The following is a 26122-nucleotide window of genomic DNA, read 5'->3' as shown; positions in this document are numbered from 1 at the left end:
GTCTGAGTGATCACTAACACACACATAGATTAGATAGACAGGGGTTGCCCCGAAACTAACAAGCAAGTAGAAAATTAGGCCATCAAGGAGAGATTAAGAAACTTCTATTTTGGCTAATAATTTCATCTGGGTATTCTACCAGGCCATGCAACATTATTTCCGATTTTAAAGCATTTTAGTACCAAGTATATTAAACATCCTGTTATGAAAAAGGAAGTATGCAGTTGATTTTGGGTCTCTGGCCTTAATTCTGAGACTGGAGCTAAGCGTGGCATTTTGTTGGAATGGTGGTGCGCCTGAGTAGATCCTCTGAGTTAAATTTTACTCTTGTCATGAACTTGATGAGTATTGCGTGTCTCTTCATATTCTTTAGAGAAAGGAACTAACTGTGTTGGGTGCCATGCCAGGCCACTACCATATGTGATCATATTTCCATTCTACAATATAAGCATCAAGCCCTTCTTTCTACACACCACGCAGCTAGCAGATGATGGAGTCAGGATCTGAAACCCAGGTTCTCTGACTCTAAAACCCATGCTATTTCAATTATAACCAATGATTCCAAACCACTGGTCTGCAGATCGGTGTTGGTTCTAAAGAATGTTTTCTCCAGTTCTGTGGTGAGAACATCTGGGTAAGGCTATTACCCCTGTCTTAGAAGGCGCTGTCATTTATTCAAATACTGTGGCCTGTCTTTCTAGATGTTAAAAACTATTTTTTCTTTCATCACTTGATGGTGATTATGCATGGCAGCTAACAAAAGTGTCCTAAGTTGGCCTTTCTATATCAATCCTACGTCAATCATCAAAGTGAAAATTTGGCCTTCCTATGTCAATCTTATGTCATCAAATTTTAAATCTGAAATCTTATTGGCCTGGGAAATGACAAAGCTGATAAAAGAGGCAGTATGCTCGTTATCTTGGCAATGGCTCCACTGCAGACTCTCAGCACAGCTTGGGATCACATGGGGTGTATCTGGGAAAGGGCTGAGCTGTGTCCGGGGACGAAGATGATCATGTGCTTCTTAAGACTATACTTCTTTAGCACCGAGTGGCATTGGCTCTTGGGCAGCTTAGCAGAGTCCTGATAATGCAAGTGATCTTTTAAAAACCATAAAATATTAAATTTTTTAAAAAATTGATAAACCGGCTTTTCTGAAAGAAAGACAAAGTGTGGACTACCACTATTTATAACTTTTCTGTGTCCGGGAATAGAGTCTCAGAGGAATTTTAATTTAGGATGACTTAGTTATTCACAGTCACCCTTTTGCTGTTGTTAGGCAATGATAGAGCTCAGGTTTTGGAGCCAGGTATATCTGGATTTGATCTCCATTCCTTTTAGCCTTGTGACCCCAGACAAGTTACTTTCTGCCAAGTGGGGCAGGGACACTTACTTTACTTGCCTCTGAGAGTTATGGGGCAGGCAACTCTTGGAGAAACCTACCACTGCCTGTGGCCTTTCTATTATTTACTGTGATGATCCAAGATATTAGGCACAAAAGCACCTGGCATGTAGCTACTTGGTGTGTCCTAGTGCTTTGCTTATAGGTGAACTGGCATTCTGGGTAACCTGAGTTACTTTTTTAATTTTTATTTTCTTGCCAATGTTTCCAGATTCCCAGCTGTGCCCGGGGAAGGCCTTTTTCTCCTCCTATGACCTGAGCCCCTCAAACAGGATAGGGGAGGTGCGCAGCGGTCTCTAACCATGGCCTTCACTTTCGTTTCAGTGCCAACAACATGCCCAAGCAGGTCGAAGTGCGAATGCATGACAGTCACCTCAGCTCAGAGGAGCCGAAGCACCGACATTTGGGGCTGCGGGTGTGTGACAAGCTGGGGAAGAATCTCCTGCTCACTCTGACGGTGTTTGGTAGGTGACAGGTGCCTCCCCATCCACTCCTCTTCTCTGAGTCTCTCCTGGTTCTGTGAGGAAGCTGGTTCAGGCAGACAGCTCTCCCACGTGCCCAGCCTAAGGTCCCATTTACCCAGGCCTGGCTGCCTCAATGATATAATCTTCCCCATCATGTGCCCTAGCCATTTGTTTTCCTCCTTAGGATTCTAATGGTTCTCAAATTTCAGTGGGCATAGACATTGCCCTTGAGTGTGCCAGCATGCAGATTCCCAGGGCTACCTACTTGTGGAGACTTTGCTTTGGGCCACCTGGAGTGAGGTCCTGGAATCTGCATCTTAACAAATCCTCTAGGTAATTCCAAAGGAGGTGGTCAGTGTACCACATTTAGAGAAATACCTGCATCAAGATAAAGGCAATTGTTTCAGAAAACCCCATTAAGACAGCTCCCAAGGTTTAACTTTCTCTGAACATTTCATTAACTTAGATTAATTTCGTTCATTAGCTAATGAGGTCAGTATGGGAGAGGCTTGTCCTGATGCCTTGATCTGCTCTTGGTCTATCTCAAAAGTCTTATTGCCCTGCTTCAGGTCTCACCCAGGGCATCGTGGTCCTTTCGTGTGATTGTCGATAAAATCTTGGTCTTCGGTTTTCAACCAGGTTTTAAAAATGGGGGCAAATTGCACTTTCTTGCAATAATAACCACACCACTTTCTTTCACGATCCATCCCTTGTTCTTCAGCTCTCACTTAGGCTACACACAGAAGCAATGAACAGCTCAGCTCATCTCCCCACCTACTCGCCCACTCCCCACACACATGCCCACACCCTTCATTCCATGGCTTCTGCTTTGAGTCAGTCATCTTGGATGTCAGTAGACCAGAGTCAGCCCTGGGACCTTGCCACAGTTCAGTTCACTTGATAAAAGGAAACCACAGGCATGGTAAGGTTTTCCAAGGGTTACCCTCCACATAAGCACATTTCATTCATCATGGGTCTTGAAGAAGTATATTTTTCACTTGTAGAAAAAAGAAAAGATCAGGCTTTTGGCCACATTACTTTCTTTGCATCCGTGGAGTTAACACTATAGCCCACAGACCTGGGAATTCCCTCCCTCTCTTACAACCAATGGGGCTATGACCTGATTTGTGGTTTTCACCAGGATTATTTATGTTGGAGAGATCTGCAGTTTTTATTGTGGAATCCTTGAGTATGCAAAGTGAAAGTCTCCTGCCAGTATCTGTACCCAAGTTGTTTCCTCCCAAATAATATATTTTTAGAGACCACCCTTATCTCCAATAAGATCAGCAAGTCTAAAGATTATGTAGAAGGATATAGAAGTCAAGGACAAAACTTCTTGAGAGTAAGTCCTGGGAAAATTAATGGAAACCAAAGAAAACAGAAGAAAAAAGGAAACTCGCACCAGTTTGGTCAATTAAATGTTTCTTTTATCTGGTATCCAGTTAAAAAGGGAAGAAATACGTTAAACACCATGCATGTGGCCAGGCCTAGGCTGAGAGGAGAAGTAATGTCTGGCACTGTGGATTATATCTACTGACCATCTCTGACTCTACATGTGGACAATGGCCTCAAAAAAGTTGGAGTCTAGTCACCATGTCATATTTCCTGCAAGGCCTTGAGAAGGCTCTCCTTGACTCTTCCAGTGCTGCCTTTTAGAATAGTTGGAAGTACAAAAATATTCTCTTACCAGTCATCAACATCAGCTTCACTTACAAAATATTCTCTTACTAGTCATTAACATCACCTTCACTTATCTAATGGTATTTTTGTTACATGTAGTTCATCATCTGATAATAGAGAAGTATGAGAAAGGTCCCTGAAACAAGTCCCTAGAGCTAAGGCAAAAAATAAATCCAGATTTGTCCCCCTTTTCTTTATAGGTGTCATCCTTGGGGCAGTATGTGGAGGGCTTCTTCGCTTGGCATCTCCTATCCACCCTGATGTGGTTATGTTAATAGCCTTCCCAGGGGATATACTCATGAGGATGCTGAAAATGCTCATTCTCCCTCTAATCATCTCCAGTTTAATCACAGGTAAGACCACCTTTCTGGTGCCAAAGTGGATCATACTCTTGCTCCAGCTCTGGACTGACCATAGAATCTCAATTTGGTTGAAGGAATGAATGCGATCATTTGTGTCATTTTACTTTCAGAGCCTTGGTTTTCCTGTCTCCAAAACAGGGATAATCAACCCTAAAAAAAAAAACAAACCAGAAGTTTTCCATCTATTGGTCAGTTCATCTGTCTGTGTAGCAATAAGAAATAAACAGGAAACAGCCTTATATTTAAAGATGATGGTCTCTGTAGTAATTTTAATTTTTACTTTTAAATGTATACTTTTCTCATTTTCTAAATTATAGTTTGTTGAGAAATCGATACAGGTAATAAATAGAAAAGGAAATTTTTTCTTTACTATTTAAGTGGGCGTAGAGGAAAGTATTAAAAATAAATGAAATACTAGATAAGAAAGCGCTTTGACTTTTTCAGAAGAAAGTTACCTTTAATGTGCAGATCATGCTCACTTGTTTTTGGCGGAAAGAATTGTTTTATGTAAAAGATTATTTTTCCCTCCGTGGACTCATACTTGTAGTTTCCTCCTTACCACATGATATTTTTGGAACAAGGTATAAATTGTAGTTTAGAGACTAATCTCTGAGTTAAGGGTAAGAAGCTGGGCTTCAGTCTACATTTGGGTGCTAATAAGATGGAAGACTTTGAGAAAGTTGTCCCCCTGGACTGTCCACCTTATGAAGAGAGTGAGGCTCTGGTAATTCCAAGAGATTCAAATGCTAAACCGGGTTGTTCTGCAGTCTCATAGCTGTGACTGGAAACACTGGGCCTCAGTGTCAGGAAAGCCTTATCATTCAGCCCCAGATGGAGTGGAGCTGTGCTTTCACCTTAAACGCTCTGTTCCAAACCAGAGAAAATGTTCTCCATGCCCATTTAACAGATTGTGCACTGGCCAACCTGGTAAGGGATCCCAGCTTCCGTTCACTAGAATCAGACTTTAGTTTGTAAGGAGAAGTAGGTCAGAGATGGGTCAGCGTAAGTCAGAAAAGTTAGCATCAATGACTTCCTCCCCCACACCCCCCAAAAAGGAGTGTAATCTCGCTAATGAAAGCAGGAACCGAAACCAGGAAGTAGAGAAACCAATGAAACAACTGGAAAAAAACCCAATGAAAGCTGGAGTTTTTGTGACTTGCTTGGAATTTCCTCTAACAATCACAGAACCTCCCACACTTATAGATGAAGTACCCACCTTTTCTGGGTGCTGTTAATGCATGTGTTCTTCAAGCCCTATGAGAGGTCGGCAAATATGTGAGGGCTGTGTTAGATCATTATTGCAGACTCAATTTCAATGACCAGTAATATATTCAAAAGTTTTGAGACTCGACCTAGGGCTACCAGCTTCTTATCTTCCAAAGTGAGGATATTAAAAACAACAATAACAATGAAAAAAGTAAAAAAAAAAAAAAAAAAAAAAATAGCATGTATCACTACCATCACTTTCTAAAAGAAAGGATATTTCCACTCCAAATAAGTGGGAAGGACATAATCTCAGAATTAAAAACTTGAATTTACTCAACTTTATTTTAACTCACTATTGCAACTAACAAAAAGTAGTCATGGATCAGTTTAAAAACTCTGAACCAGAGATCTTCAACTTGCCCCAGTTCTCTAGAATGGGGATCCCCATCCCCTGGGCTATGGACCAGTACTGGTCCATGGTTTGTTAGGAAACGGGCCACACAGCAGGAGGTGAACAGCAGGAAAGTAAGCGGCCATCTGTATTTGCGGCCTCTCCCCAGCACTAGCATCACTGCCTCAGCTCCACCACAGATCATCAGGCATTAGATTCTCATAGAAGCACCGGTCCCTGGTGCCAAACAGCTGGGGACAGCTGCTCTAGAATCTCAAAAATGTCCTTGGAAAATAGAATTGCAAACTATGGGATTGACCAAACATTTAGTAGGAGGTTTATTTAACCATTAATGCATCTGAGTAATAGGAAGCCAAGTTAAAAGTATGCAGAGATGAGTAATTGACAGAAACATCACGTAAATTAATCCTTCTGGATTTCTTTTCAATCCAGGATTGTCAGGCCTGGATGCTAAAGCCAGTGGGCGCTTAGGCACGAGAGCTATGGTATATTACATGTCCACGACCATCATTGCCGCAGTCCTGGGGGTCATCCTGGTCTTGGCTATCCACCCAGGGAACCCCAAACTCAAGAAGCAGCTGGGGCCTGGGAAGAAGAATGATGAAGTGTCCAGCCTGGATGCCTTTCTCGACCTTATTCGAAATCTCTTCCCGGAAAACCTTGTCCAAGCCTGTTTTCAACAGGTAACCCAAAGTTCTGATGTTCTCACCTCTCCAACCTCCTAAGTTATCCAGGTGGTAACTTAGAGTCTGTTTCAGTGAACCAGCTCTAGGGAGTGATTTTCATAATTATCTCTGTCTAAGGGTGTATGAGGTGATCTGGGGCAGGATTTGGGGATTGGTGTCATCTGGGTTACTTTTTATTTAATCTTCCCCTTTTTCAGCTCATTTAATACCTCTTTGCTCAGGGAGCCCACTTCTTTTTCTTTTCCCTTCCTTTTTGTTCCTGTTTCTGCATCGTCCAAGAGCACGTTTTTGTCACCCTTGCCCACAACTCTCTAGAGTGCCCAGTGGTTCTTGATTTTGGCGGCATCGCAAAACCACATGTAGTGTGTTTAAAAAATATGCATGCTTTACAGAATCAAAATCTTCAGGGTGGGCCCGGGATTGGGTATTTTTTTTAAACATGGAAGTAATACATGAGGACTGCAAAAGTTTAAATAGTGTAGATGTACATAAAGAAAAAAATTCAGGTTTCCACTTCCCTTTCTAAGAGCTACAAATGTTGAGAATTTTCTCTCCCATATATGTGTGAATAATCTTTAAAAAATTCAACCCAGTAGTATTGCATTGTACGTACCGTGTTGCTCCTTGCTTTTTCATTTAAAAGTATTTTAGCATTCTCTCTCTTGCTCTTCCTTTTTCATGATTACATAGTATTTCTAGAGGGTAAATTCCTAGAAGCTAAAATGTCCTGCCAAAGAGATTTTTTATGTTTTGAAATTGCTGGATGTTATAAAACGGCCCTACAAAAGTTGGTAGCAATGTATACTTCTAGGAAGTGCACACGGGCTTATCTATTTTTAAAATCTTGTGATTCTTTAAAACAGATGATTCTGTTGCGTGCGACCACTGACATGGCTGCCTAAGGCCCACTTACCAGCCTGCTGTCTGGCCTTAAGGCCAGTTTGGGTTAGAATATACCTCAGTTCCCATTAGCCCAAATGGGAACTAAACTAAACCAAGAAGCTTCCTTCAGCCATTCGCAGGGAATCACAGAATGAACTCAGGAAACAGATCGCTTAGAGGAAAAGTCTGTATTCCCAGCCCTTCCCAGCTGCCCCCCAAATGCAATTTCCAACCACTGCTGAGCCCAAATTACTCCGAGCGGGGTATGTTCTTCGATGTCCAGTGCCACTGTGGTGGCATTTGTAGCAAAGTATATTAATGGAAACCATTCCAGGCAGGGGAAGGTGGATGAGGAGCGAATAGAAACAGGCTAGGGAAGGTGGTACCATTGGCACTCTCTGTGTATAATGTTTTTGCCCCTCAGCCAGCCTGCTTAGAACGATGAATTTGCCTGTTTTGGGGTGATAGACACAACTGGGTGCCAAGTCTATTCTTACTATTTTGGAAAGAGTGCTCCAAAACTGTAGCTGCTAGAATCCAGAAGCTGAGCTGGTAGAAGACTGGGGGTGGGGGGTAGAGGCATAGCATGAGAGGGACGGGGGAGGGACAGATGCTCCATGCAGGACATCAGTCCCTAGATAGGACTGAGAAGCAGGCAGGCACTCAGAGCTGTTGCTCTGGTCTTAGCGTGAGTTTTTACGGTGTTGGCCATGCTTACGCTCAGTGACCTCTCTGCATAGTAGTTGTCAATGACAAGGGGGCACTGTATGACATTAGACTAGAGGACTGTGCCATTCCCTGCCCCAGCCCCATCCTGAACCTACCACTCCAGTGGCAAATATATATGAAGAATAGGTCTTTAGTCCCCCAGCTAAGCCCAGAGCCACAGTTCCTTTGAGTTCCGACAATCAACAGTAAAGTCATGTAGAATCATTTACCCCAGGGTCGGGGAGGTACAGCTTCCTTAAGCCAGACTCAGGCAGTCCAGAGGAAAGAGGGCTTAAAGCAGCAGGTATTCCATGGGCTTAGGAGGGCCTCAAAGAGAGTTAGAAGAAGGGGAACTCTTATAGGGTGATACTACATTATCAGGGAGAAAGGGCATTGGAGAGATACCTTCCTGCCCATGGAGTATAGCTGGAAGTGATTTCAGTTTGCTTCTCTGGGTGGAGGGGCCTTCCTGATCGGTTAGACACAGTGATGTGAAGAAGGTGCGATGTCCCCAGAGCAGAGGCTGCCTTACCCAAGGTGCCACGACCTGTGTCTCTGAGAGCAGGGAGGCTTCCTGCTTGCTGCTTAGGGCCGACTCTGAACCAAGGTGAGGTTTCTAAGAGATCAACAGCTATAAGATGTGGCCTGACCACATTCAGTCATGCCCAGTGATAGGGGCAACGGGGGTTCTTTTCATCCAGGGAGTTCAGTGATCTGTGTTTGCTTGTTCAGTGGATACAGTGAACCAGGCTGAGAACTGGGGGAAGGGCCTGCTCAGCAGAGGCACAGGCTTGCAGAAGCTGGAAAGTACGTAGTATGTTCAGAGATGATAAGGGAGCCCAGTGGGTGGGAAGTGGAGGAAGCAGAACCCAGCTCAGACAGGGCCTGGGGACAAGGGTCAGATTGGGTCCTTATTCTAAGAGAGTTTTAGGCAGAGAGATGACTGTTTTTTCTATTTTTAAAAGAACAGTCTGGCAGCTATGGATATAGACAAAGCTCTAGGTAGCTGTCCTTACCTGGTGATTGTAAGTGGACAAGAAGAGATGTGAAAAGGTCACTGAGTAACTTTTATAGGTTTTAAAGTGAGAGACCGTGGTGGCTTGGACTCAGGTAGACTGAAGCTGGCACCCAGATGGGATTGTCCAACCCACACAGGCACTGAACTGAGAGCTCAAGTAGAGAACTAGGCCTGTGTTTCAGTCACCCTATCTCCCCACCTTCAGCTCAAGCCACTGGCCTGTGCTGTTTGGAAGCTGGATTTTGGAGTCCAACATCACTCATTCTGAAGCCTGCTTTAGCAACTACTAGCTGTCTGTCCCGGGGTTAGTTACTTAGCCCTGTGAGCCTGCGGGACTGCTCTGGACATAAGAGGTAATAGATGTCAGACGTGGAGCACCTGGCCTCCCACCTGATCCTGGAAGCCCTTGAACTCAAGCCTTGTCTTCTTTAACATTTTTAGTTGGCTTCTGGTTCCTTCTTTGCTCCTGGGCATATGACTCTATTGATCATGGAAGCTTCCCTTCTGAGCACTCCTTCATTCTCATTTTACACCAGCATTGCCCAGACCAAGGGCCCTGTGCCTGCCTATTATCCCCTCACACACTCAGCCGAGGTTCCACCCTCCCTGAATAAATGCGTGTGGCCAGGCTGGAACAGAGCACCCTGTCTCACCTCAAACTCTGTGCTCCCTTCCCTCTCACTGCAGATAAATGGGCAGTTAAGCATTGCTTACTCTTGGGCCCAGCTGCAGTAGGATTGGGTCCACATAGTTTATCATGCAACACATGTAGTGAAAAGAACTCAGTGGTGGTCAGGCCATCTGAGTTGAAGTCCCAACTCTGCCAATAAATCTATGATATCTGACAAGTCACTTGAGTTCTCCATGCTTCCTTCCTCTTTCATATCTATTCAGGGTTCAGCCATCTGTTGCCTACTATGTGCCGGCACTGACATTCTAGGATTCTGCATAAGTTCTATTTTAATGTCCCTGGAGGTAGTGTTTCTCTGGGCTCAGATGTGAGTTTTCACAGCACTCTGCATGCAGGGTGCCTGGCACCTTTAAAAATAGGATAGCTGCCACAGATATCGAGGAATAGCATGAGAGGTTCTTGGGAGGCCATTTGCACAGAGATGGTTGGGGAACATTGTGTAAGTCTTGACATCGCTTCCCAGAAGGAGCAGGTATCGTCCTACCATACATTTGCATCTGAAATACAAGCTAACACCCCTGCTGTGGTAGATGCTGGCAGCTGGCACATGTGGCACCCAAGTGGAGATTCCCAGCAAAGCCTGGCACTGGAAGGACCTAGATGAGTTGAAGACTGTCTGACAGGAACCAGGCAGGAAGGAGCAATACAGGTGACTGGATCCTGAGGTGCTGATCGACCCTCATTGTGCCTCTTGTCCTATTCTTGACCAGATTTGGGTCCCGTCATAAGATGCCAGGAGGGTTATCCATCTTGGTCTCATGATTATGAAGAATATTCATGTTGGACATTTGATATTGTCTGTGAGGTACAGAGCTACAATCATGGGAATAAAAGAAACAGACATTCATCTCGAAGCTTGTGTCCCATGACTGAGTCCTACTGCTTACAGTACATTACAAATACTGTATTATTGTGGGATGAGGACAATTGTATCCCACTGTATTTGTGTAATAAAGCATCACTTTGTTGAACACAAATATAAAAAATATTCCCCAATTTTCAAAACCTTGTTTTGGCATTTCTTAATTATTTTTAACATAGCTGGCGACTTTAAAATATGTAAGTAAGTAGATAGGCTTTTGATGACCTTTTAGACCAAACCTCATCTTTATTTTTTTTTTTAATTCCATTAGATTCAAACAGTGACCAAGAAAGTCCTGGTGGCACCACAGTCAGAAGAGGAGAGCAATGTCACCAACTCTGTAGTGTCCCTGTTGACCGAGACTGCAACGGAGGCACCTGAGGAAACGAAGGTGGTTATCAAGAAGGGCCTGGAGTTCAAGGACGGCATGAATGTCCTAGGTACGCCACCTGGTCTTCATCTCTCTTGGGGAGGCACCTCTGCCTCTGTGACAGAGGCCAGCTTTTCCTGCACTCAGCACCTCTGCATCTCCCGCTCCCCTCTCAAGAAACCAGTCATTCAGCAGTCCTCTAGGTGGAGCAGGAGGCTCTCTCTGGGGAGTGGTTGGAGGGTCACTGAGACTAATAGCTGAGAGCTTAAGGAAGAGGGCGATGAGCAGAAGCAATACCATTAGGGGCCATGACAGCTAGAGGCCAGGTAAGGGAAAAGCAACAGGATTAAATGTTCATTGGGCACATTCCCTTTCTGCGTGATGTTGGCAAGTCATTTTCTCTGACTCTCTATTTCATGAAGAATCAGTTGTGTACTGATTCTTTCATTTCTTAAGGAGTTTTTTTTTTTTTTTGAGCTGCCTTTGTATATCACTTCTCTGCTAGGCCTGGGGGGTGTCTCACCCCAGCTCCCATAGTCTATAAACAAATGCAATGCTATCGGGAGTGGAGAGTGTTGACTTATCAAAAGGAGGTTACTTTGTGTAACTTTCTGGAATTCCAGTAAGCCCTTTCCCCTAGCCTGGGGTCTTAGTATGCCATCTCAGAGGTTCTTTGACTCTGTAGTTAGACAGATGAGGTTTGTGTCCCTTATGCACCACTCACTGGTTATCTGGCTGAGGGCAAGTTGCCCTGCTTCTTGAGCTTCATTTGTAAAGTGGGGATGGGATTGGCATTTTTCTTGTAGATCATTATGAAGATTAAATAAAATCGTGCATAAAGATAACAATAGTACATGCCACGTGCTTAATTCATGTGAGCTGCAGTCATTGTTAAAGGTGAGTGGACAGCTCCACAGAGACTAGTGACTCCCCATCATGTGGCTAACTCATTTGCTCAGCTTACTCCCCACCCACCCCTTGTCTATGCCCCACCATAACCCCCATCCATTATCAGAATGGTGTCCCCAAGACAAGAAAGAGGGACATTTGGCCATAAGCCAGGAAAGATGGGGAATCTGGGTGGAGGAAGTATGCTGATCCATGCAAGCATGGATCATGTCCCAAATGCTGCATGGGACATAATCACACACACACACACACACACATATATTCATTATATATATTCATATATATATATATATATTATTTATCTGAAATTCAAATTTTAACTGGGTATCCTGTTCGTTTGTTTGAAGTTGGATAACCTTACTCCTCACTCATCCAAAATGGTCAAAAGAAAGAGGTAGATGGGCAGGACTGCCCAGCTACTGAAAAGCAGAAGCTTCAGTAAGGGATCTTTTTTTATTTTTATTTTTATTTTTACTTTTTGGCGTGACAGGAAGCAGCTTGGGTAGGTGAGAGCAAGGGTGGAGATAAGCTGACTAGGTTGCCAGGCAAGGGAAGATCAATAAACAGTGTTGACAATCAGTGTGTGAGAGGAAGTAGGAGAGAGGAGACAATGGGAGAGTTCCTCTGAGGGGGAGAGTTTGCAAATATCCTTGTCATCCACCCGCGAATAGCTCTTGTCTCTCATTGTCCAGATATCTGGGACCCCTTCAAGGCCTTCCCAACTCCCCTTGGTTTCCCAAACCCTGGGGTCAAAGTGGCTCCTCTGTCTTCTCTATACTCTGGAGGAGGTTGAAGCCTCCAGTAATGAGGCCAAAGCTTTGAAGTGAATCATTCAGAAGACTTTCAGATTCTTGGTGGATTCTGGGAAGTCACGTGACCTTTGACTGTACCAGGGAGTTTCAACACAACTCACTGCTCTCTCAACCCCAATGACCAAGTCTAAGAGGGCTCTGTTCCAACGAAACACCATTGTTCCAGTGGGTGAGTTCAATGAGGCAGTGTTTACAGATGGCAATGACAAGCTAGACCTCAGTTTCCAAGTGCAGACTGAGGCTCTGGAAAGCCAAGGGAAGTTAGACTGTTGAGAAACTTTCCATTTAGAAATCACAGCTGAAATAAGGTTCTTTCCATGGCCTTCCAAATGCAGAGATGGTGGCTTTCTTTGTTTTTTGTTTTTTTGGCTTTGGAAAGTCCCAATAAATAGAGATAAAATCCTGGCTCTGGTCTCCCACTTCTTTAAAGATTCATTTCTCTCCCAGAAAAACTCCAGAGTACTTCTGGGCTTCACTGTAATCCCAGCCACTTAAATCAACTCCTGTGAGAGATTGTTCCTTTAAACATCCCTGCCTCGTACTCACAGATCTAGTCAGTGTCTGCTGACCTTGCGAGGGCCACTTTTTTTTTCCAGTTTTTTTGGACCTTGACAACTTGGTATTTTCTCTTAAAATCTCCAAACGGAATTAGCCAAGTAACACTAGCTCTTCTCAGCCAGAATATTCAGATTATTTCTCACCACACACGTCGCAAACTTCTCTCCATGGCTTGGAGAGAAGGGCTTGGGAATAGTCTGGATTTGATTTCATACATTGCTGCAGAACTAGACCTCTCTTTCCCGGATCTGATTCTCACTAAGCCTTTGTCTTCATGGCAATAAATCCCTCATAAGTCACTCGTCAATCTTTCTGGCGAAGAGCTGAAAAAGAGAAATAGTAAATGTTGAGTATGAATATCCCCAAGTGCAAGTGCTGGATTCTTTTTGCTGAAGAGAAAGGGCCCAGTGATGGGCAGTTGTACAATCTGGGTTGATATGTGCTTGGGGTGGGGAGATGAGTGGTTCTGGTGACTAGGGAAAAGGTAAAATCAGAGGTTCAGAGAGAAAGAATTCTACTCTAAGAGAAGCAGATTATAATGCTATCATTTACCTGATAGAGCTCAAGATTCCAGGTGTTAACTGGCTACAGAAAACTGGACATCAGAGAGAAGGACTGGAAATTAGGCCTGCCTAACTGGAACAGGGTAGGGGTGGGGAAGAGGAGAGAGAGAAGGGAAAGAGAAGCTGGCCCATACTGCAGTTCAGAGAAAGAGTCAGATGGGCAGCAAGGTCCTGTAGCCAAGGAGACAGTGACATTGATCTATAGTCATCAGAATTATTGCTCCGAGATTGGCAGAAATGGGCCCAGAATGTGTGTGGGGGGCACATGGTGCCTGGCATTCAGAAGTTCAGACAACCCCCAGACAGTAATGTGGACATCTGTTACCCAGGAAGTACTCCCAGTTCTTGGGGTATGTCTGGGTAAGGCTCCAGGCTGGGCAGGGGGCTGGTGAGGAGAGAAAAGCCAGGCATTGGAGGAACTCAAGTATAAGGTAGGTTCCCAGGACTACAAACTCAGGTGCAGGGAATGAATGAGGCAAAAGCCAACACAGAAATAGCACCCAAGGTTGAGTGTTGGAGTTGGTTTAGAACCTAGTGCAATTGGATGCTGATGGCAAGAGGTAGGAACAGAGCTCCTCACATCCTTCTGGCCTGGGGTTTGGATTGACCCTGGAGGCTGAGGTGATGCTGGACTTAGATGGAAGCCAAATGATAGCAAGTGAAGGGAGGACAGAGCTGAGGGGCTGTGAAATAACGGTCTATGTTCTATCTTTAAGATCTTGATAAAAAAAAAAAATACAATTATAAAAATGCATTCTAACCATTTTGACCATGAAAAGAATTATGACGCATTAATAAATAACAGGTTAAACCAAAACAAACTGGGTCAGTTGGGGTTTCCCAACTGTTTTGGATTTCTCTTGGCTTTCCATGTGATTTCTCTGCATTCCTCTTCCTTTTCACATTAGACATGTAGCCACAGAAAAATAATTTTACATTTAGAATTTTCCTAGAGCAAAACATACCAGCCATGCATTAATTCAGTATAACACCAAACCAATGGAGTCATAACCCTGGCAGAGACTTTAATGGCTAATTGGTCTCTGCTATGTTAATATTGGCTCCAAAGTTTGCATGCTAATTCTCAAGTTCCAACAAGCCTTTCTTTATTAAACTATGTACTTATAAAATCTGCTTACACATGATTTCATAAGTGAGGAGGCAAGAGAAGAGAGTACTTTTTAATTTGGGATCAAAATGAATTTACTTTCTTCAAGGACCTAACACTGCTGACAGTTCAACTTGCTCAGGTGAAAAGTGTTAAGGAAAGCCATAATGACCCGGGGGAAAGGTATTTTCAGTGTGACATCTAATGCTTTTGCCTTTTAATGCCTAATTCATAGGGTAACAGGCAGCAAGTATGTGGCTCCATACATTGGGAATGGTAAAGAACAAGGGAGAAGAAAGATGTACTTTGTAATTTGTCCTTCTGTGTAATGTCGTTCATCCAATAGGTCTGATAGGGTTTTTCATTGCTTTTGGCATCGCCATGGGAAAGATGGGAGAGCAGGCCAAGCTGATGGTGGAATTCTTCAACATTTTGAATGAGATTGTGATGAAGTTAGTGATCATGATCATGTGGTAAGTGGTCTTGTTCTTACTTCATCATGGTGGGGGTGTGAGAAGGTCCTGGGGTCTCCAGAAAATACTGGAGACCTCCTAGCAGGAAAGAGCAGGTGGGCATGGACCAAGCAAAAGGCTCTCTGGAAAGACTTTGAGAAAGGGATGAAAATCTTCTTGGAGCTTCCTCTAGAAAATGGGCCAGAAAACTATGGCTTATAGGCCAAATCCTGTCTGCCATTTGTTTTATATAGTTTGTGAGTTAAGAATGGGTTTTGTGTATTTAGTTTACTGAAAAAAAAAAATTAAAAGAGTAATAATTTTCCATAACACATGGAAATTGTATGAAATTCATATTCAGCCCATAAATAAAGTTTTATTTAAACACAGCCACACCTATTTGTTCATGTATTGTGTAGGGTTGCTTTTGTGCTAAACAGCGGAGTTGAGTGTTTCTGACCAAGACTGTGTGCCTGCAAAACAGTAAAATATTTACTGTTTTGCCCTGTACATAAAGAGTTTGCTGATCCCTACCCTGAGAGAAAAAACAAACAAACAAACAAAAAAGAGGGAGACAAGTTAGAAAAACCAGTCAGTACTATTGAAGCTGAGCAGCATCAGGAAACACTGAGATAAGCCCAAGACACCAGGGAGATGGCACAACCCAGGACATGTGGAAGAAGCACTACTTCTATATTCTGGTGTCCAAAAGCAATGTATCTTTGACCTGGGTTACTCATGACTCATATAGAAGTAAAAGAAGGCAGTCCTCAGACCGTGTAAGCAAAAGTGAAATCTCAGAGGGTATATTAGAACTCTAAGTGCTCTTGAGAATCTGGCCCCACCTCTAGTTTTACAGAAGAGAAAACTGTGGTCTAGATACACTAAATCGTGATTCTTTAACATCATGGCGATCATTATAATAAAAACTGTCATTTATTGTTTTTCTTTATCTGCCAAGAACCATGATTGGTGCTTGATACCTATCAAATATAATTCTAACAACCCTGCAAAGAGGGAGTATTATTCCCATCTTGCAGAAAAGGCAACAGAGGCTCACTGAGGTGGATTAACTTGCCTAAGATTCTATAGCTAGGAAGAGGAAGAGATGGAGTTCATATTGATATCTAAAGCCTGATATATAAGTGGATGGAATTGGTTTGTTTGTTTGAATCGTCTAATCTAAGCGACATTGCCTCCACTTCATTTCATGTGTGTTTATGATCAGTGGTTCTAAAATCTTGAGTTGTCCAGGACATCATGAGTGTCCGTCCACTCCTTCAACAAAGAAGCTGTGCCACTTTCAGTCATTGGGCCACCCTCAGTCACTGAAATCTTCTAGTGTCCTGTATCTGACAGAAAAATTTTTACATGCATTTGTTTCAGACCCTTATGATGGTCCTGTATATGCCTATCTAGAAAAAAAAAAAATTAGATCAAACCACATCTTTGTTCTATTAACTACAGGAATTCTGGGTTACAAATTCCTTATCTCTGCATTTCCCAGTCCTACTTGCCTCCTTCCCCAAACCCGCTCTGATCCTCTTCCATTTCCAAGTGATGCCTCCCACTGAAATTCTACCTTCTTTCTCTTCTCTTCTTTTCTTTGGCCTCTACTCCCTCCATATAAGGGCAAAAATCTGTTCTTGGCTTATTTTTTATCTCCACCAAACTGAACATGGAGATGCGCCTATAGTAAATTCTTACTAAAACTTCAGGAATGAGCGGGTACCCCGAATGCTTCAGAGTGTCAGATCAAGAAGATGTTTCTCATGAGTTCATGAATCATATTTAATAGACCTGGCTTGTTCGGATTATTTCTTTATTGTACTTCTAAAATATGGAAAGGACATTAGTAAAATAATGTGTTCTTTTTGATTATTGTGCTGATTCTTCAACTTTTAGTCATTGCTAGGTTTCTGAATATTTCTTTTGTGTGGAAATTTAAAATCACACACAACGTAATTCTATAAAAATTTTTTTAAAGTCTTTTAGATCCATTCTGAGCTTGCTGAGAGCTTAAAAAAATGAAAATACACAAAGGAGAATAGGCCTCTTGTTTCCTAGGATTTCTAGCAGAGTGAGCATCATTGCAGTTCATATTTCTATGTTATGATGCCTACAACGTGGGCAAATATGTGAAAGCTTCTTTCTTCATCTGTACCAACGTCATTTCCACCTAGTCCTTGAAAGAAAGGGAATCTTCGAGGAAATCAGATGAGTCATGGGATAAAATTGCGCCTTTCTTCTCCCCAGGGATGGAGGGTGGTGTGGATCAGGAAGTTTTCTATTCACTGAAATCAAAACTCCTAAAGATATAGCATCATATCCCAGGAGATGAAGAGCAATTGTGAGTCAGGACTCAGACCTATGGAATAATTTCTGAGATCTATTCAGTTGCCTCATCGAGGCGAGCAGTCAGGGGGGTGTTACACATCATGAGATGCCAGTTCTACACATTTCTTATGTTCTTTAGCTGCCTCATCAGCATTTGATAATACTGTGTGAGAAGGTTCTGTATTATAAAGCGAACCACTCTTTAAATGACCCTCTCAGAGCTTAAAGAATCAGAATTCTTGAGTATTCTTCTCTATGTTGTCGTAAGAGTAGTATTAATAGCAAAGTATAGCATTGAAGAGATTGCTATTATTCTAATAATAATTATTATTAAATTACCACTTAGAGTCATTAAATTCTTTCTATATGCATAGTGCTATTTTGATTATTATACTGTACCTATTTACTACTGAGAAGATAATGATTATTATAATCATTAAGTCATAACTAAGACTTACCAAATTCCTGCAATATGCTTAATACTCTTCCAATTACTTTACATGCATTAACTCATTTATTTTTTACAATCATACCTAGCAAAAACAGCTACTTGTGTTAGCCCCGTTTTCCAGATGATACAAATGAGCACAGAGGTTAGCTTGCCCAGTGTTGCACAGCCTAAGTAACGGGAGTTACGTGAAAGTGGTACCTAACTGACTTTAGGCTGGATTGAATCCAAGATCCTCCTATAACTAGCTGTGTGACTTTAGGCAAGTTAGAAACTCTATAAACTCCACACCTGGATCTGTAAAATGAACTGGTCACAGAATGCACATCACAGAATTGCCCTGAGAAGTAAGTGAAATTGTGACCAACAATTGTGGGGCATTTCCTATGTGCTGGGACCTCTCTAAATACTTTATATGAACTAGCATTATTATTGTTGCTCTATTGTGATTACTATTACTGATCATCAATTCAATTCATATCCTTTGTTTCTCTGTGTTCATAAATTCTTTAAGAAGCCTACAAGGCCCTCTGACTTGAAAAAAAGAGAGAGAAACGCTTAATTTCAGTGTGATTTTCCTATGCTCGTTTTCTGCAAAGTTCTTTAAAATGTTTTGTAATCTTAAAAACTTAAACAGAAAGTGACTTTTTTTTATAATCTCATCACTATTGAAACATGAAGTGAGAAGTGAAATCTCTGCTCACTCTTTCAATTCTCCCTGCCAGTTAAATTACCGCTACCACCTTCTTTCCTTCCTTCCCATCAGGCCATCTGCCCATCAATCCATCCATCTGTTCATCCGTTCTTTGACTCCACAAATATGTTTTTGAGCACCTCTTCAATGCCAGTAATAATTTTAGGCACTGGTGATATGATGATGAATAAGACAGAGAAAGATTCCTGCCCACATGGAGCTTACGTTCTATTGAAAGGAGAAAGGGAAAAACTAAAAGGAAGCGAATAAGAATTCAGATAGTAATCACTGCTACAAAGTCAGTAAACAGGGAAGTGGAGTGGCTGGAGTGCAGTTGGTTGGTAAGTGGGGGTGGAAAGTGGTGAAGCTGGAGAGGTGGCCAAGTGGCATATCCCACAGGGCCCTGTAGGCCACCATGAAGAGTTGGGGTTTTATTTAATGGCAAAAAGAAGTCCCTGGAAGGTTATCAGCTTGGAGGATCTATGAACTGATTTTTATTCTATCCTGATGAAAAGTTCTAATCCACATGTGGTAAGTCTCAGGGAGCAAAAGTCACTCCTTGGACAGTCAGAACGCCTCTTCCTAAATGGATTGGGCAAAATGGGGATTTGTGTTCCTTCCTGAGACTGAGTACAGACAGCACCTTAATGTAGTTGGAAGGTATCTTTAACTCTTTATTGACAGACTCTTCCGATTCTGAGTTCTCTTGGGATCCATCACAAACTGGCAGACGTGTTGCTCCTGGAAATGTGTGGGACCGAATCAGAGTAGCTTTATGGCAGGACTGAAAAAGTCCCTCTATTTATCTCCACTCCAAGTGTCTGGCCTACCATCTGCCCTGTGCCTCAAAGTCCTGAATTAGTTACCTTAGTGGGTTGATACCTAACGTCTTGAATAAATTGTAACTAAAGTAAATGGTTTCCAAAAACTAACCAAGTAATATCTGCATTTCATCAGATGCAGGTCAAATTTTATTCCCTGCAACATTGGCTTTCAAGCACATCAAAATTACCTGGGCAACTTATTTAAAACATTAATTCCCCAAGGCCAGCTACAGGAAATTCTAACTCAACAGGTGTGTGGTGGGCCCAGGGACTCTATAGCGTTACCAGACAGGCCACATGATTCTGAAGTAGGTGTCCGAATGCACAGAGACACCGACTGAGTTCTGGGTATGTTGAGTGTATGAATTTGTATTTGTGGAGCAGAGCTAAGAAAGGCATCTTGGTGAGAACCTTAGGATGACAAGGACTGAGGTACAGAGTGGGCAGAGGCAAGAATAGATGATGCAACACAGGCCAGTCTTGGATGAATCAGTGGCTTTGAAAAAGGTGCACATTGCTGAGAACACAACCAGTCTAAAGGCAATGTGGAAGCCATTCCCTCCCCTTAGTTCTATATTTATGTCCTTCTAATTTAAAAACTGGTCCAACAATTACTGGGCACCATTTGGCTTCAGAACACTTGAGCCCTCTACCTCTTTATGTAGTTTGGATTATGGCTGTGATTGTTTGCTTCAGCGCAGAAGCTTTGAGTGGTGGCCTTGGACCCTGAGCATTTGCCCTTTCTTTTCCATGGAGTATCATTTTCAATGAGACAATTAATATGGAAATGCAAGAGTGAAAACTTAAGCTATTTGTTTTGAAAACAAGTACAGGGAAGTAATGGCCCTAAAAGACATCATAGAACAAATACTCTTTCCTTGTCCTAATTAATCCTCATTCTAGTTCCTGAGACAAAAGGTTTGGGTTAAGTAACTAGAGCCCTTGCTTGCCATATTTATTTCTCCTATCTCTCTACCTTCTGGCCTTTGACTAACACTCTCCATTTATAGTGAGAATTCAAGTTTCTCCCAGCAAGCTGAGTGCTCCAGGTTTCCTGTTACCTTTCTCCTATCCATTTGGCCCTGGTTCAAATGTGTTCTCCAGGGCACTCTGTAGCTGGTCTTGCTTGGCAAAGAACCTTGAAAATGTTTTCTCTCCATTCTACAACGTGCCTGTCCCAAAAGATCAGGAAAGTTGGATGGCACCCAAATTGGATCATATTTGTGTTTTTCTGGACATCTTTAAAGGGTGATTGGTGCTCTGGAAAGAATCTCTCAGTTTATGAAGACAAATGCTTGTTGGCTTTATCAGAAGGTGCACTCTGCTCAGTTATTTATAATCCCGGGGAACAAAGAGCTGGCCCCCGAGACTACCCCACTGATCTACGAGATGTTGTGACTACAGGCACACCGGGAGAATGTAAACGGCGAGAAAGCCAAGGGTTTAATGGCATGACTCCCTAATGCCTGCAGAAGCAGACCTGAAACTGCCAACCTTCATCCCAAGGGAAGGAGAAATGCAGGTTACAGGCTAGAATGCTCCGCAAGGATGAGAACAGCTAAGCTAACATTTTAACTAATTAGTATCAATTACAAATCACCTCTTTCAGGAGAAGGTTCCTCTTGAGGAAATATTTTGCTCATCAAAACATCCACAATTGGGTAGCAGTAGCCTGTGAGATGTTTTAGAAAGTCTCATTAACTCAGACTTGACTCCTTAAGTGTGGGTGATAGACGACATGGGGTACATGTATGAAAACAGAACATACAGGATCCTTCGTCAGGAGTCAGAGAAGTAATGGTGCTGACAGGGATGCGGGTAGGGTTGTTGACAGCGCACATACGTGCATGTCAAAAAGTGTAGTCCTCCCAGCAACGCTGAGAGGTTGGAGGTGGCCTTTCACGCCTCGACTGGCACACCTGTAAAATGGGAGTAAGTCACTAACCAAGGTTCCACAGCAGGTAAGTGTCTTATGTGGTTGTGTATAAGACTCTCATATATTCCTCACAGTTCTTTCTTAGCCTGGGAAGGGGTTGTGGCAGGTACAAATGCAAAAATAAAATACCACATCTGGCATAGCTGCCCTCGCCCTTTCCTGACTCCCTTACTCCAGTTGGGAGCCTTATCCCAGGATTTCATTTTCCCCACAGTCTTTTTCTCAGCTATGTTCAGAATTCTTAATAAGGTCTCAAGCTTCCCACAGACATTTTCATTTCAGTCAGAAGGTGTTGCAGGCTGAACAGGGTCATGCTCCAACAACACTAGATTGGGCAATAAAAAACGGATGTTACCAAACGTGAAAAATACACTTGAGAAAGAACATGGTTAGCTTACTCAATCAAGAGTGAGGACAACAGTAAATTGTTTCCAAGCTCTCTATAAAATAATGATAATATAGAAATATAAAATAAGTTTACATAGGATATATTGGCATATAGTAAGTTGTCTGCTTACCTCCAAAGAGCTACAGTGGCTAATTAAAGGGAAGTGGTTTGGCTGGGTAGGGGAAAAAAACCCAGTCTCAGAGTTTCACAGATCTGAGATTGTTCTCCTGTTACTGCTTTCGTGGTCTTGGGCCAACTATTTTACTTTTCCCAATCTCAATTTCCTCATTTGCCAAATAGGAATAATGATACCTATCTAGAGTTTAAGATTGGAGTAAGAATTAAATGAGGTGACATGTGGGTAGAGCCAGCATTATTGTTAGAATAAGTATGGAAAAAATACTTCCAGACTTAGAAGTGATAAAACCACATTTCTCTAAATGTTCCCTTTGACTCGAGATGGTTTTCTTATTTTGTTTCTCTCTCAAGCTCTCACGCTCGCGCTCTCTCTCTCTCTCTCTCTCTCTCTCTCTCTCAATATATATGTATATATATTTCCTATCTTCCAAGGCAAAAACAAAGCAAATTTACGAACACCAGTTTATAGCTTGGTGAAACTCTAATGAGCCTTCTGAGAAGCTCAAATTTTTTCCCCAATGTTTAAAGAAGGAGCTGTGGAAAGGCAAATCAAATAAGATTCTCAAGATATAACCAACTTTTAACTTGATGCTTACGAAGAGGTGGTAAAGCTTGTCTCTGCTATTTCTAAAAAACGCCCAAACGACTAAGTTTGCCTTTGGATTTTTCATCAGAGCAGGGGACAGCATGTCCATGGAACAGATTTCAGATAATGCAGTTAGACTGAAGTAAAATGCAGCATCTACTGAGCCCCATGGTCCTCTTTCATCAAAACTCTGTACGGAAATAAATGCAAAGGGTTTTCAGCAGGATGCAGTAACATAAGAGGGCCTAGATTTAAGTTCTGAATCTCATAATAATTTCTTTGGTATTTTTTTTTCTTTCTTTCTTTTCTGTTTTTCAGGTACTCTCCCCTGGGTATTGCCTGCCTTATCTGTGGGAAGATCATTGCAATCAAAGACTTAGAAGTGGTTGCTCGGCAACTGGGGATGTACATGGTCACAGTAATTGTGGGCCTCATCATCCACGGGGGCATTTTTCTCCCCTTGATTTACTTTCTAGTGACAAGGAAAAACCCTTTCTCTTTTTTTGCTGGCATTTTTCAAGCTTGGATCACTGCCCTGGGTACCGCTTCCAGGTAGAGAACACAAAAAAATCACCTTTCTCTTTGCTCAGTCTTTTACCCTCTTTGCCACTTCTTCCTTTTCAAGGCCTTCCCACTGCAAAGCTCAGTGAGAACTCTTTCCACATACTATGAAAATACTTGTGAAAAAGGTGAACCCTTTGTATTTTTGGCTCCTTCTAGAAACTTTTGATCTTTCTGATGAACATATTTGTTGGTATGCAACTGTGTTTGAAATATGATCTCACATTCAATTTCCAGGATATGTATATGCTCATAATTTACATGCCTAATTTGCCACATACCACATTAGTCTGGTTTAGTTTTAAATGTTTTCTGAAAGGGTATAGCAGGATGTTACCCTTTTTAAGAAATTCTTATACCTGTGATTAGAAAAATGCTGTCACAAAATATCATCACTCTATTGGAGTAATTTTTCAAAAGTGAGAGGATGAGCTTTTACGGGGTAAACGGTTTTCAAGCAAACCAGGAGTTAGACAAATCTTCGACCTATTCGTGAATATCGACGAGATCATTCTGCCCCACTGATTTTAAGAAAATCAGGCTGCCGTTGATTTGACTTAACATTGAGAGTCAGTTCCTCCTTCATCAACTAGGTCTGGTGCCCCAGAAGCCGACAAGGACTCCGGAGATAGGCAGAGAAAAAAAATTTTTTGATATCACTCTGAACTAAATTTAGCAAAAACAAACAAACAAAAACAAATACATAAGAAAGGCCTGGCAATTTAGAATTTCAAAGACTAAAAGAGTTTTATTCTTTCAGCCCTGTAGTAGGGGTTTGTGTTTCTGCACATGTACCCTGAGGTCACAAACTAAGACTGAGGTCATAAAGCAGGTGGCAGGGAAGTGAGAAAACCCACATAGCTCAATATCACGTCTGGAGTCACAGCTTGCAGATCCTTATTATAGAGCCCTAGACCATACACTGCCAGAAAGGTGACCACTCTGTGACACAGGGTGACTGCTGTTGCAAAGCTACAAAGCAGACTGTTAGATTTTTCTTAAGTGATCTAAAAGGCAAATAGTGGTGACTTCCTGGGAAGGCAAATTATATTTCTGTGTGGCCAATCAATGAGAATTTGGTACTGGTAGAATGTGGGGTTTTTAGAAAAATCTGAAATATATACACTCCTAGGGATCTAGATTCTCCATTCAGTTTCCCAAGGGAATCTCTCCAAAATTCTTTGTCTTTTTTGGGCCTAGAAATTTCATATGGCTAAGTAGCTCTCGCCATAAAATCCTCTCTTTGGAGAAAAAGTAAACCTTTTTTTTCTCTGAACATAAAAACGATTACGTTTAGTTTTATTTTTGTTCTCTGGTTATGAGCATGGTTTTTGCTCATTGTGAAAAAGTTTAGACAGTGAATAAAGTTTTGAAGAAGAAAACGAACATCACTCATTATTCCATTATCTAATGATAATTGGTAGTAACCTTTTATTTAATCTTCAATTATATATCTTTCCAGTTCTTACTATATACAGATAATTATAAATGTTGTTTTTCACTGGTCAACATATCATAAAAGTTTTATCCGTCAATATAGATCTCTCTACTACTTTTAAAACTGCATTATAGTACAGTGTATGTGCTACATTGCAACCCCCAGCCCCACTGTGGCATGTCTATGAAACAGAACTGTGATAAGTGTTCTTGTAAATACACCTCTTGTAAATACACCTTGTCGGGTGACCCCTAAGGATAAATTTCTAGAAGTGGAATGTCTGAATCCAATGGTATACACATTGATGGTGTTAAAACATATCACCAGATTGCTATTTAGGAAAGTACATTAGTTTAAGTCCCCACTACATGGGTGTAAAATATGCCTTACACCACGTGCTCACCAGCACTGGCTATTTATTGTCAGTCACTTTAATACTTTCCAGTCTTATTAGTGAAAAATGATCTTATCAAACGTGCATTTCTTTGATTACAAGTGAGGGAAAGCATCTTTTTGTCTTCTTATTGACCATCCCGCCCTCTCTTTCCTCACTCTGTGAATTGTTTTTGATCTTAATTTCCTGTTGGGATATTCACCCTTTCCTGATTGGTTTTCAACTCTCTTCACGTATCACAATATTAACTAATGTGTCCCATGTTACAAATGCTGTCTCTCTCTACTTGACACTTTTCTTAAAAATTTACAATACTTTTTGCCAAAAAAAAAAAAATTAATTTGTACATTGTAGAAGCTATCAATATTTTCCTTTAGTATTTAGAATTTCGATTTTCCTCAAGAACATCTCCATGAAAGATGATAAAACATTATATTTTCTTCTAATACCTTTATGATTGATCTTTAAATTTTTTCAAAAATATGATTGTTTTCTTTTCTTTGAATGAGTAGACAATTATCCCGATACCTTTATAAGACAAGGTAAATCTTAAAGACTTATGGATGGCCTAAATTTGTATTTAAATCAGACAAATGCTTGCATTATTAGGCCAAAGCCACAAATACAGGGTAAAGAGGAGACCCATTTCTCTTCTTTACCCTGTATTTCATTTGAAAAAAAAAAGAAAAAAAAGCAGTTTTAATCTTTAGTTAAACTGTGGATGTGGGATTTCTTTAAAAAAAAAAAAAAAAAACACGAGAAAAAAGTCCATTTGGCAGGAGTCGCCATGCTAAGAATTAACTTTGTCAACATAACTGGAGGGAAAAAACACAAAGGCCCAGGGCAGCGAGATAAACATCCTCTCCACCTCCTTGGACCTTGGACTGAATGGAGATGTGAAGAAGGGTTGACCTCCTTTTCTCAATGGGTATGGAGCTGGTGTGAAGGAGGCAGATGGAAGGGGAATGGCCTGGGACACACCTCTCTGCCTCCCTCCCACTTCAGTACATGATGTTAACATTAATCAGGAAGGAAAAAAAGACTCTCAAGGATCTAATAGTTATTCTTAGCAACACTTGAAGTCTATTATATGGCCATTGAGGCAGGAGCCAAAAAACAAACAAATAAACAAACAAACAATGTCGGAATGTGGGAAAGACAGGAAAGAGTTAAAATGTTCAAGTCCCAGTTGGAATTGGTTGGGTGTATATGGATTTTTAAGACATAAAGTAC

General features: G+C 41.7%; 1 protein-coding gene across 4 annotated transcripts in view; it reads left to right on the top strand.

The window, feature by feature from the left end:
- The window catches only part of SLC1A2 (solute carrier family 1 member 2), a 131348-nt gene that overhangs the window by 81728 nt on the left and 23498 nt on the right, over positions 1-26122 (top strand). For all 4 annotated transcript variants that reach the window (XM_011356828.2, XM_011356827.2, XM_023528676.1 and 1 more), the window contains exons 2-7: positions 1727-1866; positions 3747-3899; positions 5959-6209; positions 10645-10813; positions 15040-15166; positions 22815-23048. In XM_011356828.2, the coding sequence (XP_011355130.1) occupies positions 1727-1866; positions 3747-3899; positions 5959-6209; positions 10645-10813; positions 15040-15166; positions 22815-23048 (1074 nt within the window). The remainder of the gene's footprint in view (positions 1-1726; positions 1867-3746; positions 3900-5958; positions 6210-10644; positions 10814-15039; positions 15167-22814; positions 23049-26122) is intronic.

The sequence above is a fragment of the Pteropus vampyrus genome, unplaced genomic scaffold, assembly GCF_000151845.1.
Source record: "Pteropus vampyrus isolate Shadow unplaced genomic scaffold, Pvam_2.0 Scaffold31, whole genome shotgun sequence".
NCBI lineage: Eukaryota > Metazoa > Chordata > Mammalia > Chiroptera > Pteropodidae > Pteropus > Pteropus vampyrus.
The sequence above is the reverse complement of the archived record's forward strand: the minus strand, read 5'-3'. Positions and strand labels throughout refer to the sequence as shown.